The 24,431-nt window shown below is 37.6% G+C and overlaps 1 protein-coding gene across 2 annotated transcripts in view; it reads left to right on the forward strand.

Moving 5' to 3' along the window:
- SLC9A9 (solute carrier family 9 member A9) overlaps positions 1-24,431 on the forward strand; it is a 591,811-nt gene that overhangs the window by 52,245 nt on the left and 515,135 nt on the right. For both annotated transcript variants that reach the window (XM_025377024.1, XM_025377025.1), the window contains exons 3-4: positions 667-744; positions 2,475-2,551. In XM_025377024.1, the coding sequence (XP_025232809.1) occupies positions 667-744; positions 2,475-2,551 (155 nt within the window). The remainder of the gene's footprint in view (positions 1-666; positions 745-2,474; positions 2,552-24,431) is intronic.

A 24,431-nucleotide genomic window follows, 5' to 3' on the forward strand; every position in this document is an offset into this window, starting at 1 on the left:
TTTTTTTTTTTTTTTTTTTTTTGAGACGGAGTCTTGCTCTGTCGCCCGGGCTGGAGTGCAGTGGCCGGATCTCAGCTCACTGCAGGCTCCGCCTCCCAGGTTTACGCCATTCTCCTGCCTCAGCCTCCCATGCAGCTGGGACTACAGGCGCCCGCCACCTCGCCCAGCTAGTTTTTTGTATTTTTTTAGTAGAGACGGGGTTTCACCGGGTTAGCCAGGATGGTGTCGATCTCCTGACCTCGTGATCTGCCCGTCTCGGCCTCCCAAAGTGCTGGGATTACAGGCTTGATATTTGGGGAAAACTTTAAATAAATCCTTATCAGAATCCTTATATATATGTGTGTGTACATATATATAAATGTAAAATATGAAAATGGATAATTAATCACAGTAAGACATTTTTCCCAAGATTTCACTGAGTTTTTTTGTTGTTGTTGTTAGCTATAGTGTGGAAGTATGTAGATTTTACATTTAGAAGCTACAGTTATACTATATTTATGAATTTCCAAATTTGCATTTTTTCCTACCTTCATCTCTGCCAAATTAATAGTTAATATGCCTCATACAGGCTTAGCAAAAGTAATTATAACTGTTTTTTGAAACATATTTTTTTAATGACCCAAAGGCGCATCATTCTAACTATCCTTTTTTTTTTCTTTCTGGCAGATGACATTTGATCCAGAAATCTTCTTCAACGTTTTACTGCCACCAATTATATTTCATGCAGGATATAGTCTAAAGAAGGTAAATATATAGTGATCGTTTTCTTCTTTTATCATTAAGTAGAGAATTTTACCAGCACTAATGAGAAACTGTTATTTTTATGGGCTTCTCTTTTTGCTCAGAGTATCATTATCTTAGATTTGTGATGCAGATTCAAACCTGACATGCTTAGAATTCTAGACTTCTTCTAAACCTACTCTGTTGAATATAGGCCATTAGCCACATGTAACTATTTAGCTCTTGAAATGCAACTCATCTGAATCGAGATGTTCTTTAAGTGTAAAATACACACTGGATTTTAAAGACTTTGTATTTATTAAAAGAATGTAGATATTTCCATAATGTTTTATATTGATTTCATGTAGAAATGTTAGTATTTTGGATTGACTGGATTAAACAAAACATTATCAAAACATATTTCATCTTTTAAAAACATTTTAATGTAGCTACTAGAAAATTTAAAATTTTTTATATATGTGGCTTGCATTATATTTCTATTGGACAGCATTATTCTGGATGATTGTAACCAAAGACTTTGGTTATTAATTAACATTGGGTTTATCCTTTCAAGTGAAAACGCAAGAATACTGTTGATGCTCATAGAGAGGAAAGTCCAGTTTTGCAGTTTCTATGCACTTGTCTAACAATACTTGGGCACAGCCTGACTATGCACATTTTGTACATTAGTAATTCTCATAATAGTTTAAGTACTGGCATCCCCTGAGCCACAGAGCGAGGCCCCAGCCTACATGGTTTTTGAGAGGCAGAGGTGATGTGACTGCTCTTCTGCTGCTCAGTTCCCACTCTAGGAGATTCCTGGGGCTTTCCTCCCCTTGACCAGTCATTTTCAGCAACCAGGCAGCTTGTTCACTACAGACCTGATTTTCTTGTGTGTACTCCAGGCTCCCTCTTGCTCTCAGTCTGGCTCCTCAGATCCCACTCAAAAACTTGGAATGGAGTTTTCCCTAAGCAAGCAGTTGAAAAAATGTAGAAGGCTGGATTTGTTCAGGTCACCCTTCCTCATTGCCAGTCCCAATACTAAGCATCATTTTGTGGCTCACTCGTTAAAATAAAGTGAATTGCTGTAAGTTGGGGGATTTGTTTTGTTTTGTTTTGTTTTGGAGACACGATCTCCCTCTTTTGCCCAGGCACAATTATGGCTCAAAGCAGCTTCGACCTTCTGTACTCAAATGATCTTCCTTCCTTCAGCCTCCCAAATTGCTGTAATTACAGGCATGAGCAGGCTGTTGTAGATTTTTAAAGTTTATTTTCATCACATTTAGAAGACATAAGAGAAGTCAGAGATCCAGTAAAATCAAAAGGCAACTTAAAACTCTTAGAATAGTTTTGTTTGTTTGTTTGTTTTAATGCTAAAGGAGTTGCATTTACAACGAAACTTCATGAAAACTGTGTCTTCCATTATTGCCCCGATTCTGGCATAGACATTGCCCAGTTCCTTCCTTCCCTGTCAGGTCCAGCCAGTTCTGGGAATTGCCTCTCTCATCCCTACCTACTCATCTTCCAGTGGTTTTTTTTTGTTTGTTTGTTTGTTTCTTGCCTTTTCCCCCCAGTCCTTTGCAATGAAAATCAGTTAAGTCCCTATTAGCACAATAAGGCCAGGAATGAGGTTCCAAAACCAAAATTTGCCTAAACAGTGAGGGATCTGTGAACTGCATACATTTATTTTTATTTTCTATTGTACTAAGAAAAAATTCTGATGTACTCTATTAAGTGTTTTTTTTTCTCCCCAGAGACACTTTTTTCAAAACTTAGGATCTATTTTAACATATGCCTTCTTGGGAACTGCCATCTCCTGCATCGTCATAGGGTAAGTGACATTCGGAGCTCAAGTTGCAGGTGGCTGTGGGGTCTGTGATCTGTGTAAGGGATCTAACACTTCTGGGATTCTTGCTGGCTGGGAAAATTGTCTTTTTTTTCTTAGTATGTCACATATTTGTACATTTTTTTCTGGATTAATTCTGAGGCTTCTGACAAACACAAGACTTCAAAGCAAACTAGAGGATTGCTGGATTTTCTCTGTGAATTCTGGACTTCTGACTTAGGGAATGTGGATCACTTGCCTTGAGTTATGTGAAGTGCATTGCATTTTTCTTTTAGTTTGAATAATGCTGATATGTTCACTGCATTCTTTTTTGTTTTCTATTGAGGGACCTTACCTGTATTTGGCAGGATTGCACTAACTATATGCCAAGGGTTTTCTTTCTAAAAGAAAGTTTACAAGACAGCAGTCTGAAACAGATGTGTGCAAGTATCAACAGAGTTGCTTAATACTGGGATAGCTTTTCAGTTAACACCCTGTAGAACGCAGACTCTTTTTCATTATATTTTCTTGATTATGCTACTGAGCCCTAAGTCACACTTTATACACTCTGGCTTGCAGCTCATCATAAAGCAAAATGTGGTCCCAAATGGTGAAGGCAATCCAGCCTCTGATAATCCCATCCAATACATTAAAGCTCCACTGCAGAAAAAAAAAATGTCCAGATACTATGACTGTGATGATGCAGATGTCTTCAATTTTCTGATACAGTCAACTCTACTCTTGATTTTTACTGTCTACAGCTGTTATAACCTAACACAAGAAACTGATGCTAAAAATACACACGGTTCATGCCTCCACCCCTTCTCTTATGGAGTTTCTAGTGTGTGTCAGTTGAAGACCAACCAGGTGTCAGGCGGTGTCTTTACTTGTGCCTGTAAGCAGAGGGATTTTGTGTTGAATGCACTGCTAAATTTCTGTTGAGTGGAGACTAGAACAAGTCAGGCTATGTTATATAAAAATATTCACAATGGTTTAAGACAGTGAGAAAATTAAAGATTTTAGCACCTGAAAAGGGAGGTTTGCAAGTGTATAGATTAGGGAGCCCCATTAAGTCTGGACACAAGTGGTCTTTAAACTGTGAGTGACCTGAGAGACACAGGGTACTTGACCCTTCTTAAAGCATGTTCTAGGAGGGCTTTTCTGTTCTGTGAGTATGCAATAGCTAAATATTCACATTTCTAAACTTTGCAGGGGCCTAAGAGATCTATGTAACTACACCCTCTCATTCTGAAGATGAGACATCTTCAATAGTTAAATAATTGGCTCAGTCTTACCATTTCTGAGAATCAGGGCGATGGTCAAGACAGAACTCAGAACTTCTGCGTCTGATCCAGCAGGTCTTCACTGTCTCTTCCTTTAGCAATTTCTCTTGAATTCCTATACATCCCTATGCATTGTTTCTACACATTGAGAGAGGGTTCTGAGACATGTGGACTCACAACAAATGTTCCTTGGTTAATAGTAAAGATATATTTTAGTGGTTCTATAATATGGAGTCTTGAAATTTATAATGTATCCAAATTCTAAACTCTTGGACAATGCTGCCAAATTGTAGAATAGTAAGTTTTTATTGTTACCTCATTTCTTTGGTACAACTGGTTTTAAGTATATTTAAGTGCATTTATTTATATTTATATTATATGCTTTCACTATCATGAAAAATCTAAATTCTTTCTTAGATCTTTCAATATCCTTTTTTTAAGAAAGCACCAATATATACTCTGTGTGTGTGTGTGTGTGTGTGTGTGTGTGTGTGTGGTATATAACTGCCTTTATCTAAAACATTTCAATTTAAGAACTCAAGTGATTTTCATTTACTGGGGTTGAGAACCTATTTTGATTTATTTTAAGACAAGATTTTAAATTGTTGGTTGTCCAACAACTTATAATGGAAAGTCATTTGAATAAAAGAGTAGTCCTAAGAAAAATTTTAGAACGGTGTTCTTAGTTTGAACTGGGTAAAATTTGTAGTTACTTTCTTATTGTGGGTCATTAAAGTATAGAAGGGAAAGATAGCTTAAACATTTTAGAACCTCGTCTAGTGAAGTAAGGGAAATCATTGAAATGTTTTAGCTTGAAGATGAAAAGTCATATTCCTACTTAAGAAGGTCATTTTGGTAGCTGTGTGAAGGAGAAATTTTAAAGTGGGTACCATTTAAGAGGTAATTTACATGGGCCAGGTTGGAAATGATAAGGGCCTGGACTCAGTTAGTGGCAGAAAAGGTAAATGTGGAGTCATTAGCTTGGTGAAATCTTGGAAGAATATGGCATCACCCAGGGCAAGTACGTGAAGCGAGAAGGAAAGAGATCTAGGGAACACCAGTATTTTGAAGAAAGAGAAGAGACACTCACAAGGCACCAAGGAGTATTGGACTCGAAAGAAAACCAACAGGGCATGTGTTCTGGAAGTCAAAGGAAGAGGAAAAGGGAGGGTCCACAGAACCTAACACAGAAGAGGTCAAATGGGATAGGAATTGTGGTACCACTGGATTTGACCCCTAGGAGGTAATGGGTGACTTTACACTTGTCTTATGGGCAAAAATGAGGGAAGAGTATTGGCAAGTCCAGTTGTTTTGGGATCCATATAATCAGAAACAAGAATTTACTTTTATGCTGCCAGTCTTGATATATAATTTCAGAACTTCTGAAGAAAAGGGCACATGCTTAAATTCAGATCAGACTGACACTTTCACAACTTGGTAACTTCCATTATATGAGATGCAATCAAACTGTAGAAAATGACTGGCTATATTTTCCTTATAAATAAATGGTGATAAGAACAACAACAGTTTATGGAGTGCTTGATACGTATCATGCCCTTTTAAAAAGTACTTTATATGGATTACCCATTTAATCCTCAAAATAATCCTATTAAGTAAGTAGATACTATTTATTAACCTCATTTAACAGATGAAACAGCTGAGGTTAAAAAAGAGTAACACAGTGGTAAATAATAGAGCTGGGATTAGTAACTAAATGGTTTGGCTCCAGAGTCAAATTCTTAATGCTAAAACCTGCTTTACTTCTGTTTGTTGAATATTAGCACCAAAAAAATGAAATTGTATAAATTAATCAATATTCATTCATCAACATACCACATTTCTTCATTATCCCAGTAGGAGTTCTCATAGACATGGGAGATTTTTATTTGGGAAGTCCATCCAAAAAGAATTCACATTTTTAAGGGATGGCCTGAGTTTATGCAGATATACTCAAACTTGCATGAAATGGGCAGGGGGAGGGATTCAGAAGTTAGATCAAACTCTCTGAGAATGATTTCATAGAGGAAGTGGATCCCGGGCAGACATTTAATGGAGAAGGATAAAGAAGTCAGATTTTCCATGCCATTAAGTGCATTAGTTCTGGTGGGTGCCGGGAACACTGTGCAAGGTTCCAGGATGGAGAGTAGGTTTCGTATAGCAGCGCCAGAGATTGTGGGAATGAAAATGCTAGAGTCAGCTGACAAAAGGCCATGAAGTCCAGCATCCAAAATGTATGAGAATGTGACGGCCATGGAGAGAGACTTGGAACATGAATAAAACTCAACTAGTGGGCTGTGATCTTCTGTAGCTAAGCAATATTGGTTTTAGCTGAACTCAGATACTTTACAGGAATGGAGATCACTGGGTTTATTTGCATGAACGAGGTCTTTAAGTTTTATTAATTTCATGTCATTTCAGAAATTAGATGTAAACCATTTTTCATATTGCATGGGAAAGTTTAACAGTATTCTTTCTGGCAAAAAAGTCGAATAAACCTTTTTTTATTTCAATGATGGATTGCTCTGAAAGAATTCACCTACCTTTTCTAGTACCCTCTCCCACTTTATCACTTGAGAAGTAGAATCTTACATCCATCTCCTTCTAAAAAGAAAAGTCCATGTGTTTGAAATACTTTTGTATTCATGTCCTCCATCTTGGGGGACTATTATTTGATTTTTGACTCTATGTCTCCACCCTATACACCACGTCAATATATCACAATGACAATCTAGCTGAAGCTCACTGTCAGCACATACATTTTGTTCTAAGAACTCATTAGTATCTATGAAATGCTTCTTTTTAAGAGCAACAAAATTTATATTCTCTTAGTTTCTCTGTTAATGAGGAATTAATACAAAATCCACAGTTTCAAAACTATTTGAAGAAAGGGACATTAAATGATCAGGAATGGAAAATTAATTTTAAGAATACCTCATTTAAAAAATTTCTTTCCATGTGCCAGACACTGACTTATGCTTTTTACATGTATTATCTCATTTTATCTCATACTACCCCATGAGGTAAATACTGTTATTATCATCATTTTACATATGAAGATGCTGCAGTTGAGACTTGTCCAAGATTATACAGTAAGTCGTAGTAAATTCAGAGCCAGTCTGACTCTAGAACACATGCTCTTAGAATCTCCTTGTCCTTCTCCTCCTTCTAAAATGACATTTCATGTGTCCTGCAGTATTTCATGAAATGGGCAGTATATATCAGTAATTATATCTGTCTGACAAACCAAGACCTCAATAATTTCAGATTCTTACCTTTATCATTATGGCTAGAAATTATGAAAAATCTAAATATTTCAGAATTGTCTGTGAATATAATTGCAAACAGGAAATCAAACCTGTCTTTTCTTACTGAAGGTGGTTGGAGGGATGGTATGAATCCATTTTACTTGCTTATTGTATTAGTCCATTCTCATGCTGCAGTGAAGAAATACCTGAGACTGGATAATTTGTAAAGAAAAGAGGTTTAATTGACTCACAGTTCCACATGGCTGGGGAGGCCTCAGGAAACTTACAATCATGGCAGAAAGCACCTCTTCACAGGGGGGCAAGAGAGAGAATGAGAGAAAAGCAGGGAAGAGCCCCTTATAAAACCATTAGATCTCATGAAAACTCCCTCACTATCGTGAGAATAGCATGGAGTACCACCCCCATGATCTAATCACCTCCCACAAGGTCCCTCCCCCAACATATGGGGATTATAATTCAGATTACTATTCAACATGAGATTTTGGGTAGGGACACAGCCAAACCATATCAGCTAGAATGCTGGACTCGGTAACTCACTCAGGAAAACATGGATTTATAAATATTATGAGGTTGTTTATATTATTCATATACACATTCTTGAGAAGTATTGATTTCTTATTGGGCTTCTTGAATATACACACCATAGGACTGTACCTGGCACCTCTCCCAATCTGTCCGTGAGGCATAGGAGTGAGGGGGCTGTGTGGATGCTCTCCCTCTGCCCTCTTGTGTGCCATTGTGCCTGCTCAACTGGGGACCTTGAGACCTAAGTGCCCTTGGAACAGGTTCTGGAACCTGTTCTTAACTAGGATAGATATGGTGAGTCTCAGTAGCCCAGAAATGCTGACTTCTAAACCTGGATGACAGGACACGTTTACTGGTCTAGAACCCAAACCTGAGGATGTGTCCTTCATAGATGGAGGCCAATCTGTACCTCAGTGCTTTCCTTAAGCTCTAACCCTGGAAAGAGAATGATTTAGAGCAGGGTTTCTAACCCAGGGAAGAGAGACCCTGAAATGGTACATAGAAGGATTTCAGGGAAGCAGAGAATTTTTCATGGGAGACAGTCTGCATTGATTCCACCATTTGATCAGATTCTCTAGGAAGCTACAATCCACAAAAGCACAGAACTAGTATGTTTTTCAAGAGCCTGGGCAAAGAGAAAGTCAGGACAGTGAGAATTTTACATATCTTCTTGTTTAGCTAGAACTAAAGGCTTCTCTAGGATGCACTCAGGGTGGCCATAAAGTATGGATATAGGCATGCTATGATTTTGCCATGTACTGTGAGGTAATAACAATAAACTACTTATTATGTACCTATCTGTGTTTCCAGACTTGGTGGCCATCCTATAGTCCTATACTTAATAGTGGATGTGCTGAGTTTTCGGGTCAAGAAATAAATTTATTTTTTTAAATATGCCAAATTGTTTTCCAAAGTACTGGTATCAATTTTCCCTCTTAATTTTTGCCAATCTAGAAAGTATGAAATCACATTTTGTTATATCTTCTTTTGTATTTCCTTGATTGTTAATAAAGTTGTTTACATTTTTGCATGATACCTTTTCAAGCTTTTTGTCCATTTTTCTATTGAGTTGTTTTGTCATCTTTTCATTAATTTGCCAGAGTTCTTTATATGTTCTTCATAACAATCTACACTCATTTATTTAGCAAATATTTTTTCTTAGTTTGTCTCTTACACTTCATACATGCTTATACATGTATGAAGTATGCATCATCAGAGATGATGTCTTTTTTTTTTTTTTTTTGATGGAGTCTCACTCTGTCACCCAGGCTGGAGTGCAATGGTGTGATCTCGGCTCACTGCAACCTCCACCACCCAGGTTCAAGCAATTCTTCTGCCTCAGTTTCCCAAGTAGCTGGGACTTACAGGCATGCACCACCGCAATTTTGTACTTTTAGTGGACACAGGGTTTCACCATATTGGCCAGGCTAGTCTCGAACTCCTGACCTCAGGTGATCCACCCACCTCGGCCTCCCAAAGTTCTGGGATTACAGGCATGAGCCACCACGCCTGGTCCATACATGATGTCTTTTAGTGAACAGAAGTTCTTGATTTTTAATGTAGTCAAATTTATAAATATTTTCCTATGTGGTTGGAATTTTTGTATTTTGTTAGTAAGTGCTCCCCTACCTCAAAATCAGAAAGATATTCTCTTCTAAAGTGTTTTAAAGTTGTGCCCTTTACAGTGAATTCATTTCCTGGAACTGATTTTTGTATACGACACAAAGTTAACATCCAATTAATTATTTTTCCTCCAATAGATAACTAATTACACTAATACCACTTATTGTGTAGCCGTGCCTTTTCTCAGGATCTACAACACCTTCTATAATATATTGTGATATCTGTTTCTAGACTTTTAATTTTATTTTATTGGTTTGTAATCTATCCCTGCACCAATACTATACTTTCAATTATTTTAACTTCATAATAAGTCTGTATGTCTTATAGGATCAGACAGAGAGGATCTTCTTCTTCAGGAGTACCTTGTCTGTTATTACTGTAGTTCTTTACTGTTTCATATAAATTTACTCCAATACATATATTTATGAGTATATATATTTACATTTATAAATATATTCTTATATAATTCATTTATATTTGTATACCTTATAACTTTATTTCTTTATATATTTACATTTATAAATATATTCTTATATAATTCATTTATATTTGTATAACTTATAATTCTATTTCTTTCTATATTTACATTTATAAATATATTCTTATATAATTCATTTATATTTGTATACCTTATAACTCTATTTCTAAGTATTTTTCTTAGGGACCCACTTACATATGAGCACGAGGAGACATGTATAAGGATATTTGTAGCAACACTATTCACAATAGCAAAAACTGGGAAACACTCAGATTCTATTAACAGAATAGGTAGATAAATTGATGTAATATTACACAGTAGTGAAAAACAGTGAAATAAAGTTATCTATGATGACATGGATACATTTTAAAGACAATGTAAAATAAACAAATCAAGTCCTGTAATATCACATATGATATGGTATCTTTTCAAAATGTTCACAGATGACCAAGATTAAACCATTCTGTGTAAGCATGCAAGCATGTATGGAGGTGTGAAGGTATATAGGCATGTATGTAGTAAGTAAGGGAATTAAAACAAAATTCAGTGGTATGATTATTTCCGGGGGAGAGGCAAAAGAATGGAATGAAAAGAAACAAATAAAGGGAAGTGATTGATAATGTTCTGGCTTGTGGGCTGGGGTGTGTTTCTAGGTTTTCAAAATACTATTACAACTTATAACTGTATATCTTCTATATATTCTCTTGCATGTATCCATTATATTAAAAAGAAAATAAGAGAGACAACGAGTGAAAGGAGCTATTTAGTAGATTTATAAAACTCTGATTATGTTGCTTACTTCCATTTCTGGGAAACTCTGGTTCTTCTGTTGTTTTTGTCTGTGTGTTTTAATAAGAACAACTCGGGTTGGCAGGCAGCAGCAGAGAGGAAAAAGTGCCAAGAGTGATGTCGCCAGTATTCCTGGTCAGTTCTAATCAGCTGCAGAGTCGCTGTATTTTCATTCTCTTTTCCCAGCTGTCTTCATCTTCTTCTTGTTTCTCGCCTCTCCCTTCCCTTCTCTCTGAACCATGTCTTCTTCACTGCCCCTGGAGCCTATGTCTGTGCTGCTGCTCTCTGTGATTCCGTTTTCAGCCAGCTGCAAAACAGCGGAGCTTAGGGAGGCTGTGTTGACTTAGGCTGGAAGGCCCCATGCTTCCTCTGTGCATTCATTTACTCTCTGGATTCTGAATGGGCACAGTAATAGCTGCCACTGGTGTCAAAGGGAAAAATAAATATACTGCTGCCCCGACAGAGCCAAATAAGACAAAATAATCTCTAATCTGTCAAATACAACCCAAGCTGCATGGCAGTGTGGTTTCTCATATGCATATCACAGCATGTGTGGGCTGCATTTCTGGCAGCAGAGAGGAGAGTGAAGTTTTCGGAAAACGAAACAAAAGGTAGAATGGAGAGGACTGTGGAGATCATCAGAGATGTAGTTTAGAGGTGAAAGAGGTAAAGCCATCAGAGCTGTGTGAGCCCGTGCATCATTCACCAATCCAGCCGCCTATCACAACCTTGGAGATGTTGCAATAAGAATAACAGTACAGGAGAGAGAAAAAAATGAAGCAAGTCCCGAGGGAATAAAAAAAGGGGAACAAATACTAACTCCAAATTAGGAAGTGTTGAAAAATGATATGTAAGATTGTTGTGGTAAAAAAGAAAAATGCCTAATAACTTAAGAAAAATGTGTAAGAATAATTGAAGAAGACTCTATTCTGAAGGAGAATTTATCTGAGAAGTCTTATTATTAAACAACCTATCCTAAGGATTCCAAATATGAGATTCCTTTTAAATGAAATATTCAAGTCTTGGAATTACTCAGCTCACCTTTATTCTTCAGTACCCTCAGACATAGTCATTTTCTTTTCTTGATTTGACCAAAATCTGATGGACTTTGTTCCAACCAAATTACCGTAAATGTGACTCTGCTTCTACACACACATGATCACACACATCAATTCCATTCAGATAAAAGGTAAAAACAAAATCAGAGGAGTACATCAGTTGCCTATTTCTATGTCACAAACTACCCCCAAAACTTAATGGGCTTAAGACGACAATTGTTTTATTAGCTCACAATTCTGTGGCTCAACAATTTAGGTTGGGCTCAGCTGGGCAGTTCTGTGGTTCTCATCTGAGGTCACCCATGTGACCACAGTCATCCAGTTCCTTGACTGGGGTGGATGGTCTAAGATGGGCCCACTCACCTATCTGGTGATTGGTCCTGACTGTTGGCTGATTGTTCTGGGGGGCACAGGTGGGATTGTTCATCTTTAATTCATGTAGCTTCTCATTCCCCAGTGGCTTCTTCATATGGTGCTCACAAGTCAGCATTCCAAGAGAGTGGGGACAGAAATGCAAGGCCTTTTGAGGTCCAGTCTCAGAAGCCAGACAACATTGCTCTCACTACCTTGTATTGGTCAAGTTATTACAAGGGCAGCTGAGGTTCAATACATAGGGAAATAGGCTCCACCTCTTGCTGGGAAGTGTAATAATGTCACATTGCAAAAGGGTAGGCATACAGGGAGGGGAAGGATGATTGTAGCTGTCTTAATTCAGGCTGCTATAACAAACTACCATAGACTGGTGTCCTATAAACAATAGATATTTATTTCCCACAGCTCTGGAGTCTAGAAGCCTTAGATCAGGGTGCTGGTATGGTAAGGTCCTGGTGAGGGCCCTTTTCACAACTGCAGATGAACAACTTCTAGCGTATCTTCACATGGTGGAAAGAAGATGAGAGAGTTCTCTGGCATCCTTTTTATAAGGGCACTAATCTCATTCACGAGGGCGTATAACCTAATTACTTCCCAAAGGCCCTACCTCCTAATAAAATCAGCTTGGGTGTTAGGATTTCAGTATAATAATTTTGGGGTGACACAAGCATTTATTCCATCACAGTTGCCATCTTTGCAAATAATCTACCATAAGAAGGGACTATCAAATATCTTCAGAGATATCAAGGTAAGAGATTGCATGATTCACGCCTGTAATCCCAGCACTTCGTGAGGCTGAGGCAGGTGGATCACTTGAGCCCAGGAGTTAGAGACCAGCCAGGGCAACATGGTAAAACCCCCCTTCTCTAAAAAAAATAAATAAAAAATAAAAAATAAAAATTTGTAAGAAAATAGGGCTTGGAACCTGATGTGAAACCTATGGCTACAAAAATGAAACATGCCAGAGTATCAAGTCAACCATAAAAGGGCTAACTCACTGGCCTCTTCCATTAGACATCCTGACATTCCAGAACGAGTATACAGTGAATTCCTCCCCTTTTGACTTACGTGGTCTATTTAGCACTATTTTATAATGTCCTTTGTTTGAGTATAAAATTTGTGTGAGAAAACACATAAACCTAAAAGAAAGGGAGATAGAGAGCATGACTCACTAAGTTTTTATGGTACCAAAGCAAAGGGTATTTACGGAAACTTGACCTCAGATCAGCTGGAATGGGGAACTACAGGAAAGTTTTATTTAAGTTGATCACTTCAATTGATCTTTTTACCACCAGTGATGCAGAGAATGTGGAGGTGTGGCCATATTAGCTGTAATTGCAGCAACAGCTCTGCTGAGGGAATCTCTTCCGTGGCTGCATTTTTCTTATCAACAGCAATTGTGTGAACTCTGGTTTGCATCTGTGTGTGTCTGGCTGGTGCTGGTGCTTTGGGAAAGGATGGAGCTTTGGGGATGGTGAAAGCTTGATATTGGCATCTTATTTACTTTTCTTAAACAGTTGAAGAGAGGTAAGTTTAAGGAGCTATGCCATATGGCCTTTATTACACCTTTCCTGGGCCTTGCAGAGTAACTTAAAAATGAAAATTCATGAATCTTTCAGCAAACTATAAACTACAATATTACTCAAACTGTCAAACATAATTGTTTGCTCCTCTCTATTCTCTTTTCCTTTCCACCCAAAGTGGTAAATCTGATTCTGAATTTTATTACATTTTTTTAATGTGGTTTAGGGCTTTATGAAAATAGTGTTATATTCTGTGTTGCTAAGCCATTTTCATTTTTCCCCACTTACGATTTTTATAAGATTCATCCACGTTATAGTTTTAGCTGTAGTTCATCCACTTTAGGTTGATAATATACAAATATGTGAATATTCCATACTTTACCTATTCTCCTATTGATCAAGTGATAAGTCAATAAGCGCTGTGCCAGGGTAGGACTGTGAGACCACACTTAGGGTCTGGGGAAATGACTCCTCATCTGAGACCTTAAGTTTATTTCAAAAAGAGGGAACCAGGCAAAGATACAGGAGAAGGTATCCAGGCAGAGGGAAGGCATGTGAGAGGGCAGCAGCAAGGCAGAGCCTCAGTGTTGCCTGTTGTTCAAGGAGGCCAGAGTATGGGTAGGAGGGAGTAAGAGATAAAGATGGAGTGGAGGGCGGTGACAGCTCAGTACTTAAGACCTGTGTTCTACAGTTTCGACTTTCAAAAGCACGTATCTTCTGTTTAACATCCTATAGCCTGCATCCTACTCTGTAGGTTGTAGGGTGCTAAACAGGGGATACACACTTTTAACAGTTGTTCTGACTAGACAATGAAAATGGATATAAGGTAGCCAAGGCAGGAAGCAATATAACAATTAGGAGGTTATGAAAGTTTGAACCTGGATGCTACTTGGTTGGATCTGAGAGCTGTTTGAATGATGGAACTGGCAGAATGTGGCTTTGGATCAGATTTAGAGCAATTAAAGCCGTCATGGGCAACTATCAAATTTCTGGCTTCAGCCATAAGTTCATTCTGGCTTTGATTGTCAAATATATCACAATTTGGGCCTCACGTACTATTTCTTTCCATCCTTTTGTATGTTCCCTACTAGGTTTAGCCTCTTAGTTATCATTTCTTTGCTTTTAATCAATAACTTTTAATTGTCAAATGCATCGATGAATTCATAAAAAGATTTATAAAATACATATCCTTTCACTGACAAAGAGATAGTAGAAATAACAAAAGTGACAACAAGAGCTAGCTCTTTAGGTGCATTTTTTTGGTGTGCTTGGCCTTAAACTGACCATTCGGCATTCATTATCTCACTTAATCTTCACAATAAACAGTAGAGATAGGTAATTCTTATTGTGCCCTTTTTGTAAGTGAGAAAGCTGAGGCTCAAATTGCTTAGGCAACTTTTCCAAAGTGTGACTGACTCCAGAGCTTGTAAGCTAAACTTACTCTTGCAATTTAAATTGCGCCCTCGGACCAACAGCATCAGTGGCACCAGGAGCCTGTTAGAAATGCAGTTTCAAGCCTCACCCCAGAGCTCCTGAATCTTTATCTGCATATTAACAAGAGCCTTAGGTAATTCCTAGGCACGCTAAAATTTGCTATCCTGCACTCCCAACCTGGTAGAGAGATTTAATACCTTACTTAGGATTTAGCACAGACAGACTATAGGAATGAAGATAATTTTAACCAGCATTTAATCCATATTATCCAGGCATCAATGAAACTAAACCAAATCAATTAATTGTATAATTCATATCCACAAGATTTATATGGCTGTGTCTGTGTACATATCTGGGTCAAATGTTGTATGTGAATCATATAGAAGATAATTGGTAGAATACTGTTAGGCACTTAGAACCATCACAGTGAGAAATGTCCAGTGTTCTGGTCTAAGGATTTTAGCGCTTCCAGTATGGTAGGTGTTCAGCCTGATTTAGCAATTATACTCTAATGTCATTAAAATGAAATGGCCCCAATAAAAAGGAATAGAAGTCAATCTTAACTACAGCTCTGCGATGCTTTATTGCTCTATTTCACCCATACTTACTAATGCCCACTGCATGAGAGGTAGCTGTAAAGAAAGTTTCCAAAAGGCAAGCTACATTATCAACAGAATCATGAACATGAATGATGACATCATTGCCTTAGCATTGATGAATAATTGTAATCTTGAAGGTCATTGCTGCTAGATTATATAGGTTCCTACAATCTTTATTTTCATCTAATTCTTGACTATTTGCCCTGGGGTTGCATGTGTTTCCTCTAAAAATGTAAGCATGATTTCAACACCTATATGAATTTGTTCTCATTTTACTGGATTTTTCTTGGAACCTCTGTTACAGTGGTTTGTGAAGTAGCTTACTCAATCTTTTATTCAGCTTGTCATGGATACTATATTACCTCTTCAAATAAGTTCTGCAACGTATGAGAAATATTGACTACAATGATAACAATTGCCTGCATTTATTGAGCATTTACTTTGTGCCAGCCACTACTGTGCCCTTTATATGTGTTGAATTCATTTACTCCCCTAACTCCTCATTTAAAGATTTTTCTCATCAAGAGAATAGGTATTTATTTCTATAATAAAAATTTCCCCAATTTTCTTTTATTGAAACAATTTCCCAGTTTTTCGTTAGAATATTAAAGAGGTTAGCAAGGTATTTTATAGGTATTTTTATTACTAGAATAGACTCTTACAGAATATTTTGTAAATTTACATTAAAAACTTAGCATTCTTAAGCAAGAGTGTCCACATAGAATGTACAATGCAAATAGTAAACCCTAATGTAAACTATGGCCTTTAATTAGTAATAATGTACCAATATTGGCTTATAAATTGTAACACATGTACCACACTAATTAATGCAAGATGTTAATAATAGAGGAAATGGGGTGAGAGAGTATATGGGGACATGTTTTCAATACTTTCTTCTTAATTTCATACATAGGGATGTATTTTGAGTACTTTCTGCTTAATTTTTCTGTAAGCCTAAAACAACTAAAAAATATAAAGTATGTTAATTTTAAAAAGAATGTTTATATTATAAATTTTGTACACAATGTTTTTCTTTGACAGCAAATAGTATATACCAGATATTTCCTATGACCCTATTGCTCCAACACTGGATGAAAATGGAAGATTCTCAGCCCCTCTGTGAATCTAGGACTCTGTCCACTTGGCCAGTTTTCATGGCGGCACCTTGGTTAACCAGTCATCCCCAACACTGTAGAAGGCAGACACTAGACGGCCATTGAGAAACTTACCCTCTGATTAGCATCATATGGTGGCTCCCTTTCAAATCCCTTAGAATATGTGTTATGAGGACAATGCTTTCTTTTTTTTTTTTTTTTTTTTGAGACGGAGTCTCTCGCTGTGTCACCCAGGCTAGAGTGCAGTGGCGCGATCTCGGTTCACTGCAAGCTCCGCCTCCCAGGTTCACGCCATTCTCCTGCCTCAGCCTCCCAGTAGCTGGGACTACAGGCGCCCGCCACCCCGCCCGGCTAATTTTTTGTATTTTTAGTAGAGACGGGGTTTCACCATGTTAGCCAGGATGGTCTCGATCTCCTGACCTCGTGATCCACCCGCCTCGGCCTCCCAAAGTGCTGGTAACTGCCCATGTTTAACCTTATATCTTCCATTTTGCGGAATGGATATTAGCCCTCTTGAGGTTTGTTTTTCCTCTTTCGGTGTCCAAACTACACTATAAACACAGCTATGATTGGATAAAAACTTTTAATGAGTGATCCTTTTGTATCATCAATCCCCAATTGACTGCAATTCATAATTCTATTTCTGAAGCTAATTTTCTCCATCATTATGATCATAATATCTTCATTATATTTTTTGGTTGCATGTAATGTGCCAGTGTCTTCTTCCCTCCAAATACTAACAGTCATGTCATCACCTGTTACTGATTGGTTCTATCTGGTCTTACATGCTGTTCGTTTCAGGTTTGCCTATGTGTCTAGTTTTTCCTATTGATTTTTTATAATTTGGCATTCCTTCACTGGGCTCTTCTCTATCCAGGCAAATCTATGTCTTCTAACATATGTAGATAAGTTGCTTACATGATTGTGAAGGTGTTACTCTTAATTTGCAGCAAAAAGATATCTATTCTAGGTTACAAATTTAAGCCCTCCACAGAAATCAATAACCTGATTATTTTACAGGTTATCCACTGAGCGCCACAGGGCTAAATACGATTACAGCCTTATCCCAGCACAGAGAAATAGAGAGTGTAGGAAAAGGTCAACATTACCTCTAAGAGTACAAAGTAAATGGAGACTCATTTGCAAGAATGTAAGTGTTTATTGTGGTTAGCACGTGCTTTAGGAAATAATTTCACTTCAAGGCCTTACTGCATACATAGGAAGTCTACTCTAATGTTAGAAATAGGGGCAAAATATATCTTTGCCCTCTTCACAATGTGTTTTCACATAGCTCACCATATTTGCATTTTACAACTATGTGAGATAGGCAGGGGCAGGTATTATCATACTTTATGCATTTTAAAACTGAGGATTAGGCTGAGTGTGGTGACTCACACTTGTAATCCCAGCACTTTGGGAGGCCGAAGCGGACAGATCACCTGAGGTAAGGAGTTCGAGAGCAGCCAACATGGTGAAACCCTGACTCTACTAAAAATACAAAAATACAAAAATTGGCCGGGCATGGTGGTGCATGCCTGTAATCCCAGCTACTCCAGAGGCTGAGGCAGGAGGATTGCTTGGACCCAGGAGGAGGAGATTGCAGTGAGCCGAGATTGTGCCACTTCACACCAGCCTGGGCAACAGGGTGAAACTCCATCTCAAAAAACAAAACAAAACAAAACAAAACAAACTGAGAATTAAAGAAGTTAAATTACTTTTTCAAATACTATTAGTTAATGTTTGTCAAATGGAAAAGAATATCATTTATTCTAATTCTTAGATCTCTACAAATGCTTTTCATACTAGGTTAAGAGGCCTACCCTCCCTTGAAGCTGACTGTCCTATTAATCACTCAAAACAACAGTAAAGTTTGAGACGTATGATAGATGTGATAAATAATAACAGTATAATATATGAATTTTTAAACATAGATTATTTCAATTGCCCATTAATCCAGCGGGGATAGAAAGCTTCCCCATAAGACATCCCTGAGCAAGATCCAGAAATTATTATAAATCCAGTGAAATTGTTTAGGACACTAGAGGTATAACTTCATGTCATTGAAAGAATCTAACATTGGTAATAGCACTCTGTTCACGGAAGTTTGGAGAATTGAATGTGGGTAATCTCTAGAGAAAATTACATACACAGAGCATGCAAGTCAACCAGCATTAACTCACTCAATTGCAGCCCAAATTATACTCTTCAGGAGCTGGGTCTCTAATCTTTTCTTAGACTCAACTGATCTATTACTTCCATTGATGTGCAGTTTAGCTTGGTTACTTCCAGTGAATAACCTTTTGTAAGGAAATTGGTTTTCCTGTTGGAAGAAAAGGTACATAAATCTCCCCAAAGGTTTATCTCTTTTTCCTTCTAAATTTAACTAGTTTTCCATATATCTGATTAGGAAAATACAGCTACTTAACAGAGATATTTTCTTACATGGTTTCCAGATGACTTCTAACCCTCCTTTTTTTTCTTCCTCCTTGCCTTCTAGTTGTCTGAGATTACAAGAGATGTACTTAGGCATTGATACACAGTTCTGAAAACCATCTTTGCTTTCATTCCCCCTGTATTAAAGAATTCCACTATTTGCCATAGTGAAATTGCTGTGAGATATTTGTTTTAAAATTCCAAAAAATAAATGGGACTTCAGTTAAACTTTGAGTAGTTAATAGCTATTCAGATAGTTGAAATATATTTTGAGTAGTGTTAATACACTTCAGACAATTTAGTTGGGAGCATACATCAAAGTTTTGTTACAAGACTAACGAGAAGGGAAAAAGGCCATTAGTACAATCTTACTGATAGTGTTGTCTGTAGACCAGTGCTCGTCTGTGAGCTCAGTGCTCGTCTGTGAGCTCAGTGCTCCCAGGTTGGGAGGAATAAGTACAAAACCTGAGAATAAGCATTTAAAAACATTCACAGTGATTGAAGTCATTCTGTGTCTGTTAAATTTAATAATAAAAGATTTGCGTTTATATCTTGTAATGTAAAAATGCCATTGATTCAGCATCTCTCTCTCTTTTTTTTTTTTTTTTTTTTGGCATTTTATAAAAGTATCAGTGATGGGCTGGGCATGGGGCTCATGCCTGTAATCCCAGCAGTTTGGGAGACCAAAGCAGGCAGATCACGAAGTCAGAATTTCGAGACCAGCCTGACCAACATGGTGAAACCCCATCTCTACTAAAAATACAAAAATTAGCCAGGTGTGGTGGCATGTACCTGTAATCCCAGGTACTCAGGAGGCTAAGGCAGGAGAATTGCTTGAACCCAGGAGGCTGAGGTTGCAGTGAACGGAGATTGCACCACTGCACTCCAGCCTGGGTGATGGAGCGAGACTCTGTCTCAAAAAACAAAGTATCAGTGACAATAGTTTGGAAATAATGATACCAATTAATAAATTAATTAATGCCCCTTCACCAGAGAGAGTTTGAGAAACAGTGCTGAGGGAGGCCAATTCAAAGATTTCCTCATGGGAGGTGTATTTCATTTAGAAAAAGAGAGGAATTAGAAAATCATTTTTAGTTTATGGCTTTAAAAAGTTTAAAGTTCATTAGATAGATCACTAGGTACATAAATAGTTCACTAGGTAAATAGTTTCTCAGAACAAATCTTCATTCTGTGCAAGTTAATCAGAAAATTACTTAAACATTTTTAAGTGATGGCATTTTTTTCTCTAGAAGGGAGTTTTTCATAAAAAAAAGATTCTGACTCAAAATTTTATTTTACTGGAGTCAGGGAGGAGAGAGAGTTTGATACTTAGAATTTGGGTTACCTCCATTCCTTCCTGTCTTAAACTTTCTATGTGGACTAAGTTTGTTGGAGGCAGCTGATCTTGGAGTAACTCTGATTGTCCAGTTTTAAATAAAAATGGCTATTTTTAGGAAGAGCCCAGTAAAATGGGGTTTCATTCATAATCTCTGTGATGGGTACTTCAACACCAGGCTGGTATTTCTGAGAGACAATGGGGTCAGAAAAGAGGCCACAAAATGCCCTTTAGTAACTCTATTTGTTCTCTCTAAGACCCAAATTAACATATCTTTCATCAGATAGATATTCAGCTCCCAAATGTAAATTATTTGCCTCCACAAAAGATAATTTTTATATTGAGAATATATTATACCATTCCCCTAATTGAATTCACGGAATTCTTGTGATAGGAAGTGTTCACAATTTATAATCTTTTTAAAATAAATATATATAAGAATACATTCTCCTCCATCAAAGCAATATTCCAACCATGATTATATGTGAAATACATTCATGTGTCAAAGGGGAAATAAAATATTGCTTTAGAACATTATTTATGGTAGAAAAGAATTCTGTTCTAGTAAAATAACCTGCCTTTATAGAGTTCCCTTGATTTTTAAGTTAATACCTAATTATATTTGAGTCTTTTTCATTTTGTTAATTTCAGTTTTAGTCATTTTCTCCAATTAGACAATTTATAAAATCCTTCTCTATACAGTTATAAAAATAGCTTTTATTTTGAATGGCATATTGACCACTCTCTCACTTTCAAAAAAAGGGGAAAGAATATCACAAATTATATTTCTTAGAATGAAAGAGTTGATTTTATAGTGCATTAGAGTTTGTTTTCATAACCTACTTTGCTGTTTAGATTTAACATTTTCTCACTAGTATATAACTCCACTGTATCAGTCCATTAAATCACTATCAAGAACATCACAGTCCTAGGGGTAAATGCCCTTAACAAGATTTGGTTTGAATAGATGAAGGAAAAATTCTATCATTGACCCAAAGATTGAGAGTGCTGTTAATAATGACCTTTCTATCTATTCCTTTCTAAGAGTAGGAATAGTATACAGTTTGTTATTATATGTGTTAAAATCTTGCCAGACTGCCAATATTTTAAATAAACACATATTTGGAGAAAGCAGAAAACAATCATAAATTAGGCTAGAAAACTGTGGTATTTTAGATACAAAGAATATACTTCTAAATTTTGAGGGTGACATATTTTATTTAGAACATGATAAAGAACACGTACGTTTCTTCAGTGTCCCAAGGATTTGCATATAAGCCAGATTCATAGCACAAAACCAATTGATAAAATTATCCCAGTGCTTTTTATTTTTTTTATTTATTTTTATTTTTTAAATTATACTTTACGTTCTAGGGTACATGTGCATAACATGCAGGTTTGTTACATATGTATACTTGTGCCATGTTGGTGTGCTGCACCCATCAACTCGTCAGCACCCATCAACTCGTCATTTACATCAGGTATAACTCCCAATGCAATCCCTCCCCCCTCCCCCCTCCCCGTGATAGGCCCCGGTGTGTGATGTTCCCCTTCCCGAGTCCTCCCAGTGCTTTTTAACCTCTAACACCCATGCAGAGTTGAAGCCAGATTTTAACGGTTCTTAAAGGCACCACAGTGTGTTATTGTAAGTTTAAATTTCAAGATTGTTTCAAAGTTAACAATCTCTTTGCCTACTGGAAAGAAAAGTTGGAACTTTAAAAAAAGGTCTGTTCCAATAAGCAGATGTGAAAAGCCATTTTGGTAAAATTCTTTGCGGATTTCAGAGTCAAGCATACCCTAAACATGTGAAGAATGAAGTGTGGATTATATTAAAATGGATGTTAAACAGGAGGGGGCAACTATCACCACCTAGGAAGCTAAAGTTCCGTTCCAAAATCGACAGAATGAAACCGTTGCACCCGGTAAATGGTGCACCACCTGCAGCTCAGCAGCCATTGGCTTTTATATTGCGCCCTCTGGTGGGAAAATTTATAAATCACAATTTTAACAGTTAAACTGACTCAGTAAGACTGTCGTTTCTCATGTCAGGGCTTTATGGCTTTGGGTATAATCAAACTTCAATCTAAGGGAAAGTACGTGACAACTTTTCCAGACAGAGTTGACTTAGGTATTAACTAATGCAACCTCTTAATTTTTCCTGGAGATAATTAATGAGTATTGAGGCTTGAAAGAAGTGAACTATTTATTATTCAGTATCCTGAGTCCCAGGTAAGATATTAATTACTGAATACCTACTAAGTGCCAAACACTATATAAGCATTGGTTCATTTAATCTCATCCGTTCCGATCTGAGTCTAATCCTTTTCCTCTTCATTTTCTGATATTTTAAGGTTTCCCCAGGGCTAAAATTCTATCTGTGGTCTACTGACACTTGCATATTCAGGCTTTAAGTATGTGGTTTTTGATCCCCTGAGAGAGGGGGTTCTAATCTAACTGATCCCAGGAGGTACAGTTCTCTCTAGGGTTAGGCTTGAGACCTGGAGTCCATTACAAAAATCAGCAGTGGGATTGGGAACTCCAACTTCAGGCTACCTATTCCTATGCCAGGTGAAGACAAAGGTTCGTGGTGGAGCACTACTGTGGGATTAGAGAAGCCAGAAAAGCTGAGGAGAAAATGAACGGAGGAGGCAACGGAGCAGTTGAGGTGAAGCAGACAGGGTCCCAAAGGGGCAGGGGAGCGCACTGGGGCATTTTCACCCAGCCTTGACGTGGGCTTGTAGAGATACTGCCAGGTCAATTTGAAAGGTTCCGAATAGGCCAACAAATATATGTATAATATAAAAATGTTTAGAATTAGAAGATATTACAATTATATAGTTCAACTTTTGATTCTCCAACATCATCTTAGTTTTTTCCTTGTTATAAGATATAGTACATGATACGCATAATAACGTAAAAGCTAACGCTTACAGGCTACTCTGTCTTATCCTCTAAGCACTCTGCATATATGAATCCAGTCAGTCCTCACACACACCCTAAGAAGTGGGCAGCGATGTTGTCTTCAGTTTACCTATGAGGAGACTGAAGCCCAGAAGTAAGTGCCATCCCGAAGATCACATGGCAAATGGGAAGCGCTGGGATTTGAACCCAGGCCATTTGGCTTCAACCTGTGTCCCTAAACAATGCTCAGTGCCTGTATGAAGTTACGTAGCATAATAATAAGTCAAACACCTGGAAAGCCCTGACTCAACTTCAAAAATAAAACGTATCACTGGGCCCAGTAAAGGCGACTCCCACACGCCTTTCCCAGACTAACTTTTAGTTGAGGCAAGTCCCGAAAGGTGACATGGTTGGCCCACAGTTATTATATCTTGCTGAGTTTAAAATCCAGCTCTTCAGTTATATGGATGCTACGTAGTGGCATAAGTACGTAAGATGTTTACTAGTTCATTGATTATTTATTGAGGCCAATAGAACAGAATTTTTGCCTTGTATGCCTTTTTGGCTTTTTGTTTTAAATGTGGGAATTACCCCCTTATTTGATGTTAAATAAACATGTCTGTTGTTGCATTTGCATTTGAAAAATTTTAGGCTCTAATAGTCACTCATTAACTAATGAACGAATTAATTCACCAACATTTGTAAAACCCCTACTTGGTGGCAATCACCATGCCAGAGCCAGGGATACAATGAACCTCACACAGGAAATGGCTTGTACCACCCATGAGACCTAATGGTTAATGTTTCAGGAACTTTGTGAACGAGCCATCAAACACAACCATTATTAAAAATTAGGGCCAGATGTGGTGGCTTATGCCTGTAATCCCAGAATTTTGGGAGGCCAAGGCGGGCAGATCACCTGAAGTCAGGAGTTTGAGACCAGCCTGACCAACATGGTGAAACCCCATCTCTACTAAAAATACCAAATTAGCTGGGCATGGTGACGCATGCCTGTAATCTCAGCTACTTGGGAGGCTGGGGCAGGAGAACTGCTTGAACCCGGGAGGCAGAGGTTGCAGTGAGCCAAGATAGTGCCATTGCACTCCAGCCTGGGCAACAAGCGCAAAACTCTGTTTAAAAAAAGAAAAAAG

The sequence above is a fragment of the Theropithecus gelada genome, chromosome 2, assembly GCF_003255815.1.
Source record: "Theropithecus gelada isolate Dixy chromosome 2, Tgel_1.0, whole genome shotgun sequence".
In the NCBI taxonomy this organism is placed as follows: Eukaryota; Metazoa; Chordata; class Mammalia; order Primates; family Cercopithecidae; genus Theropithecus; species Theropithecus gelada.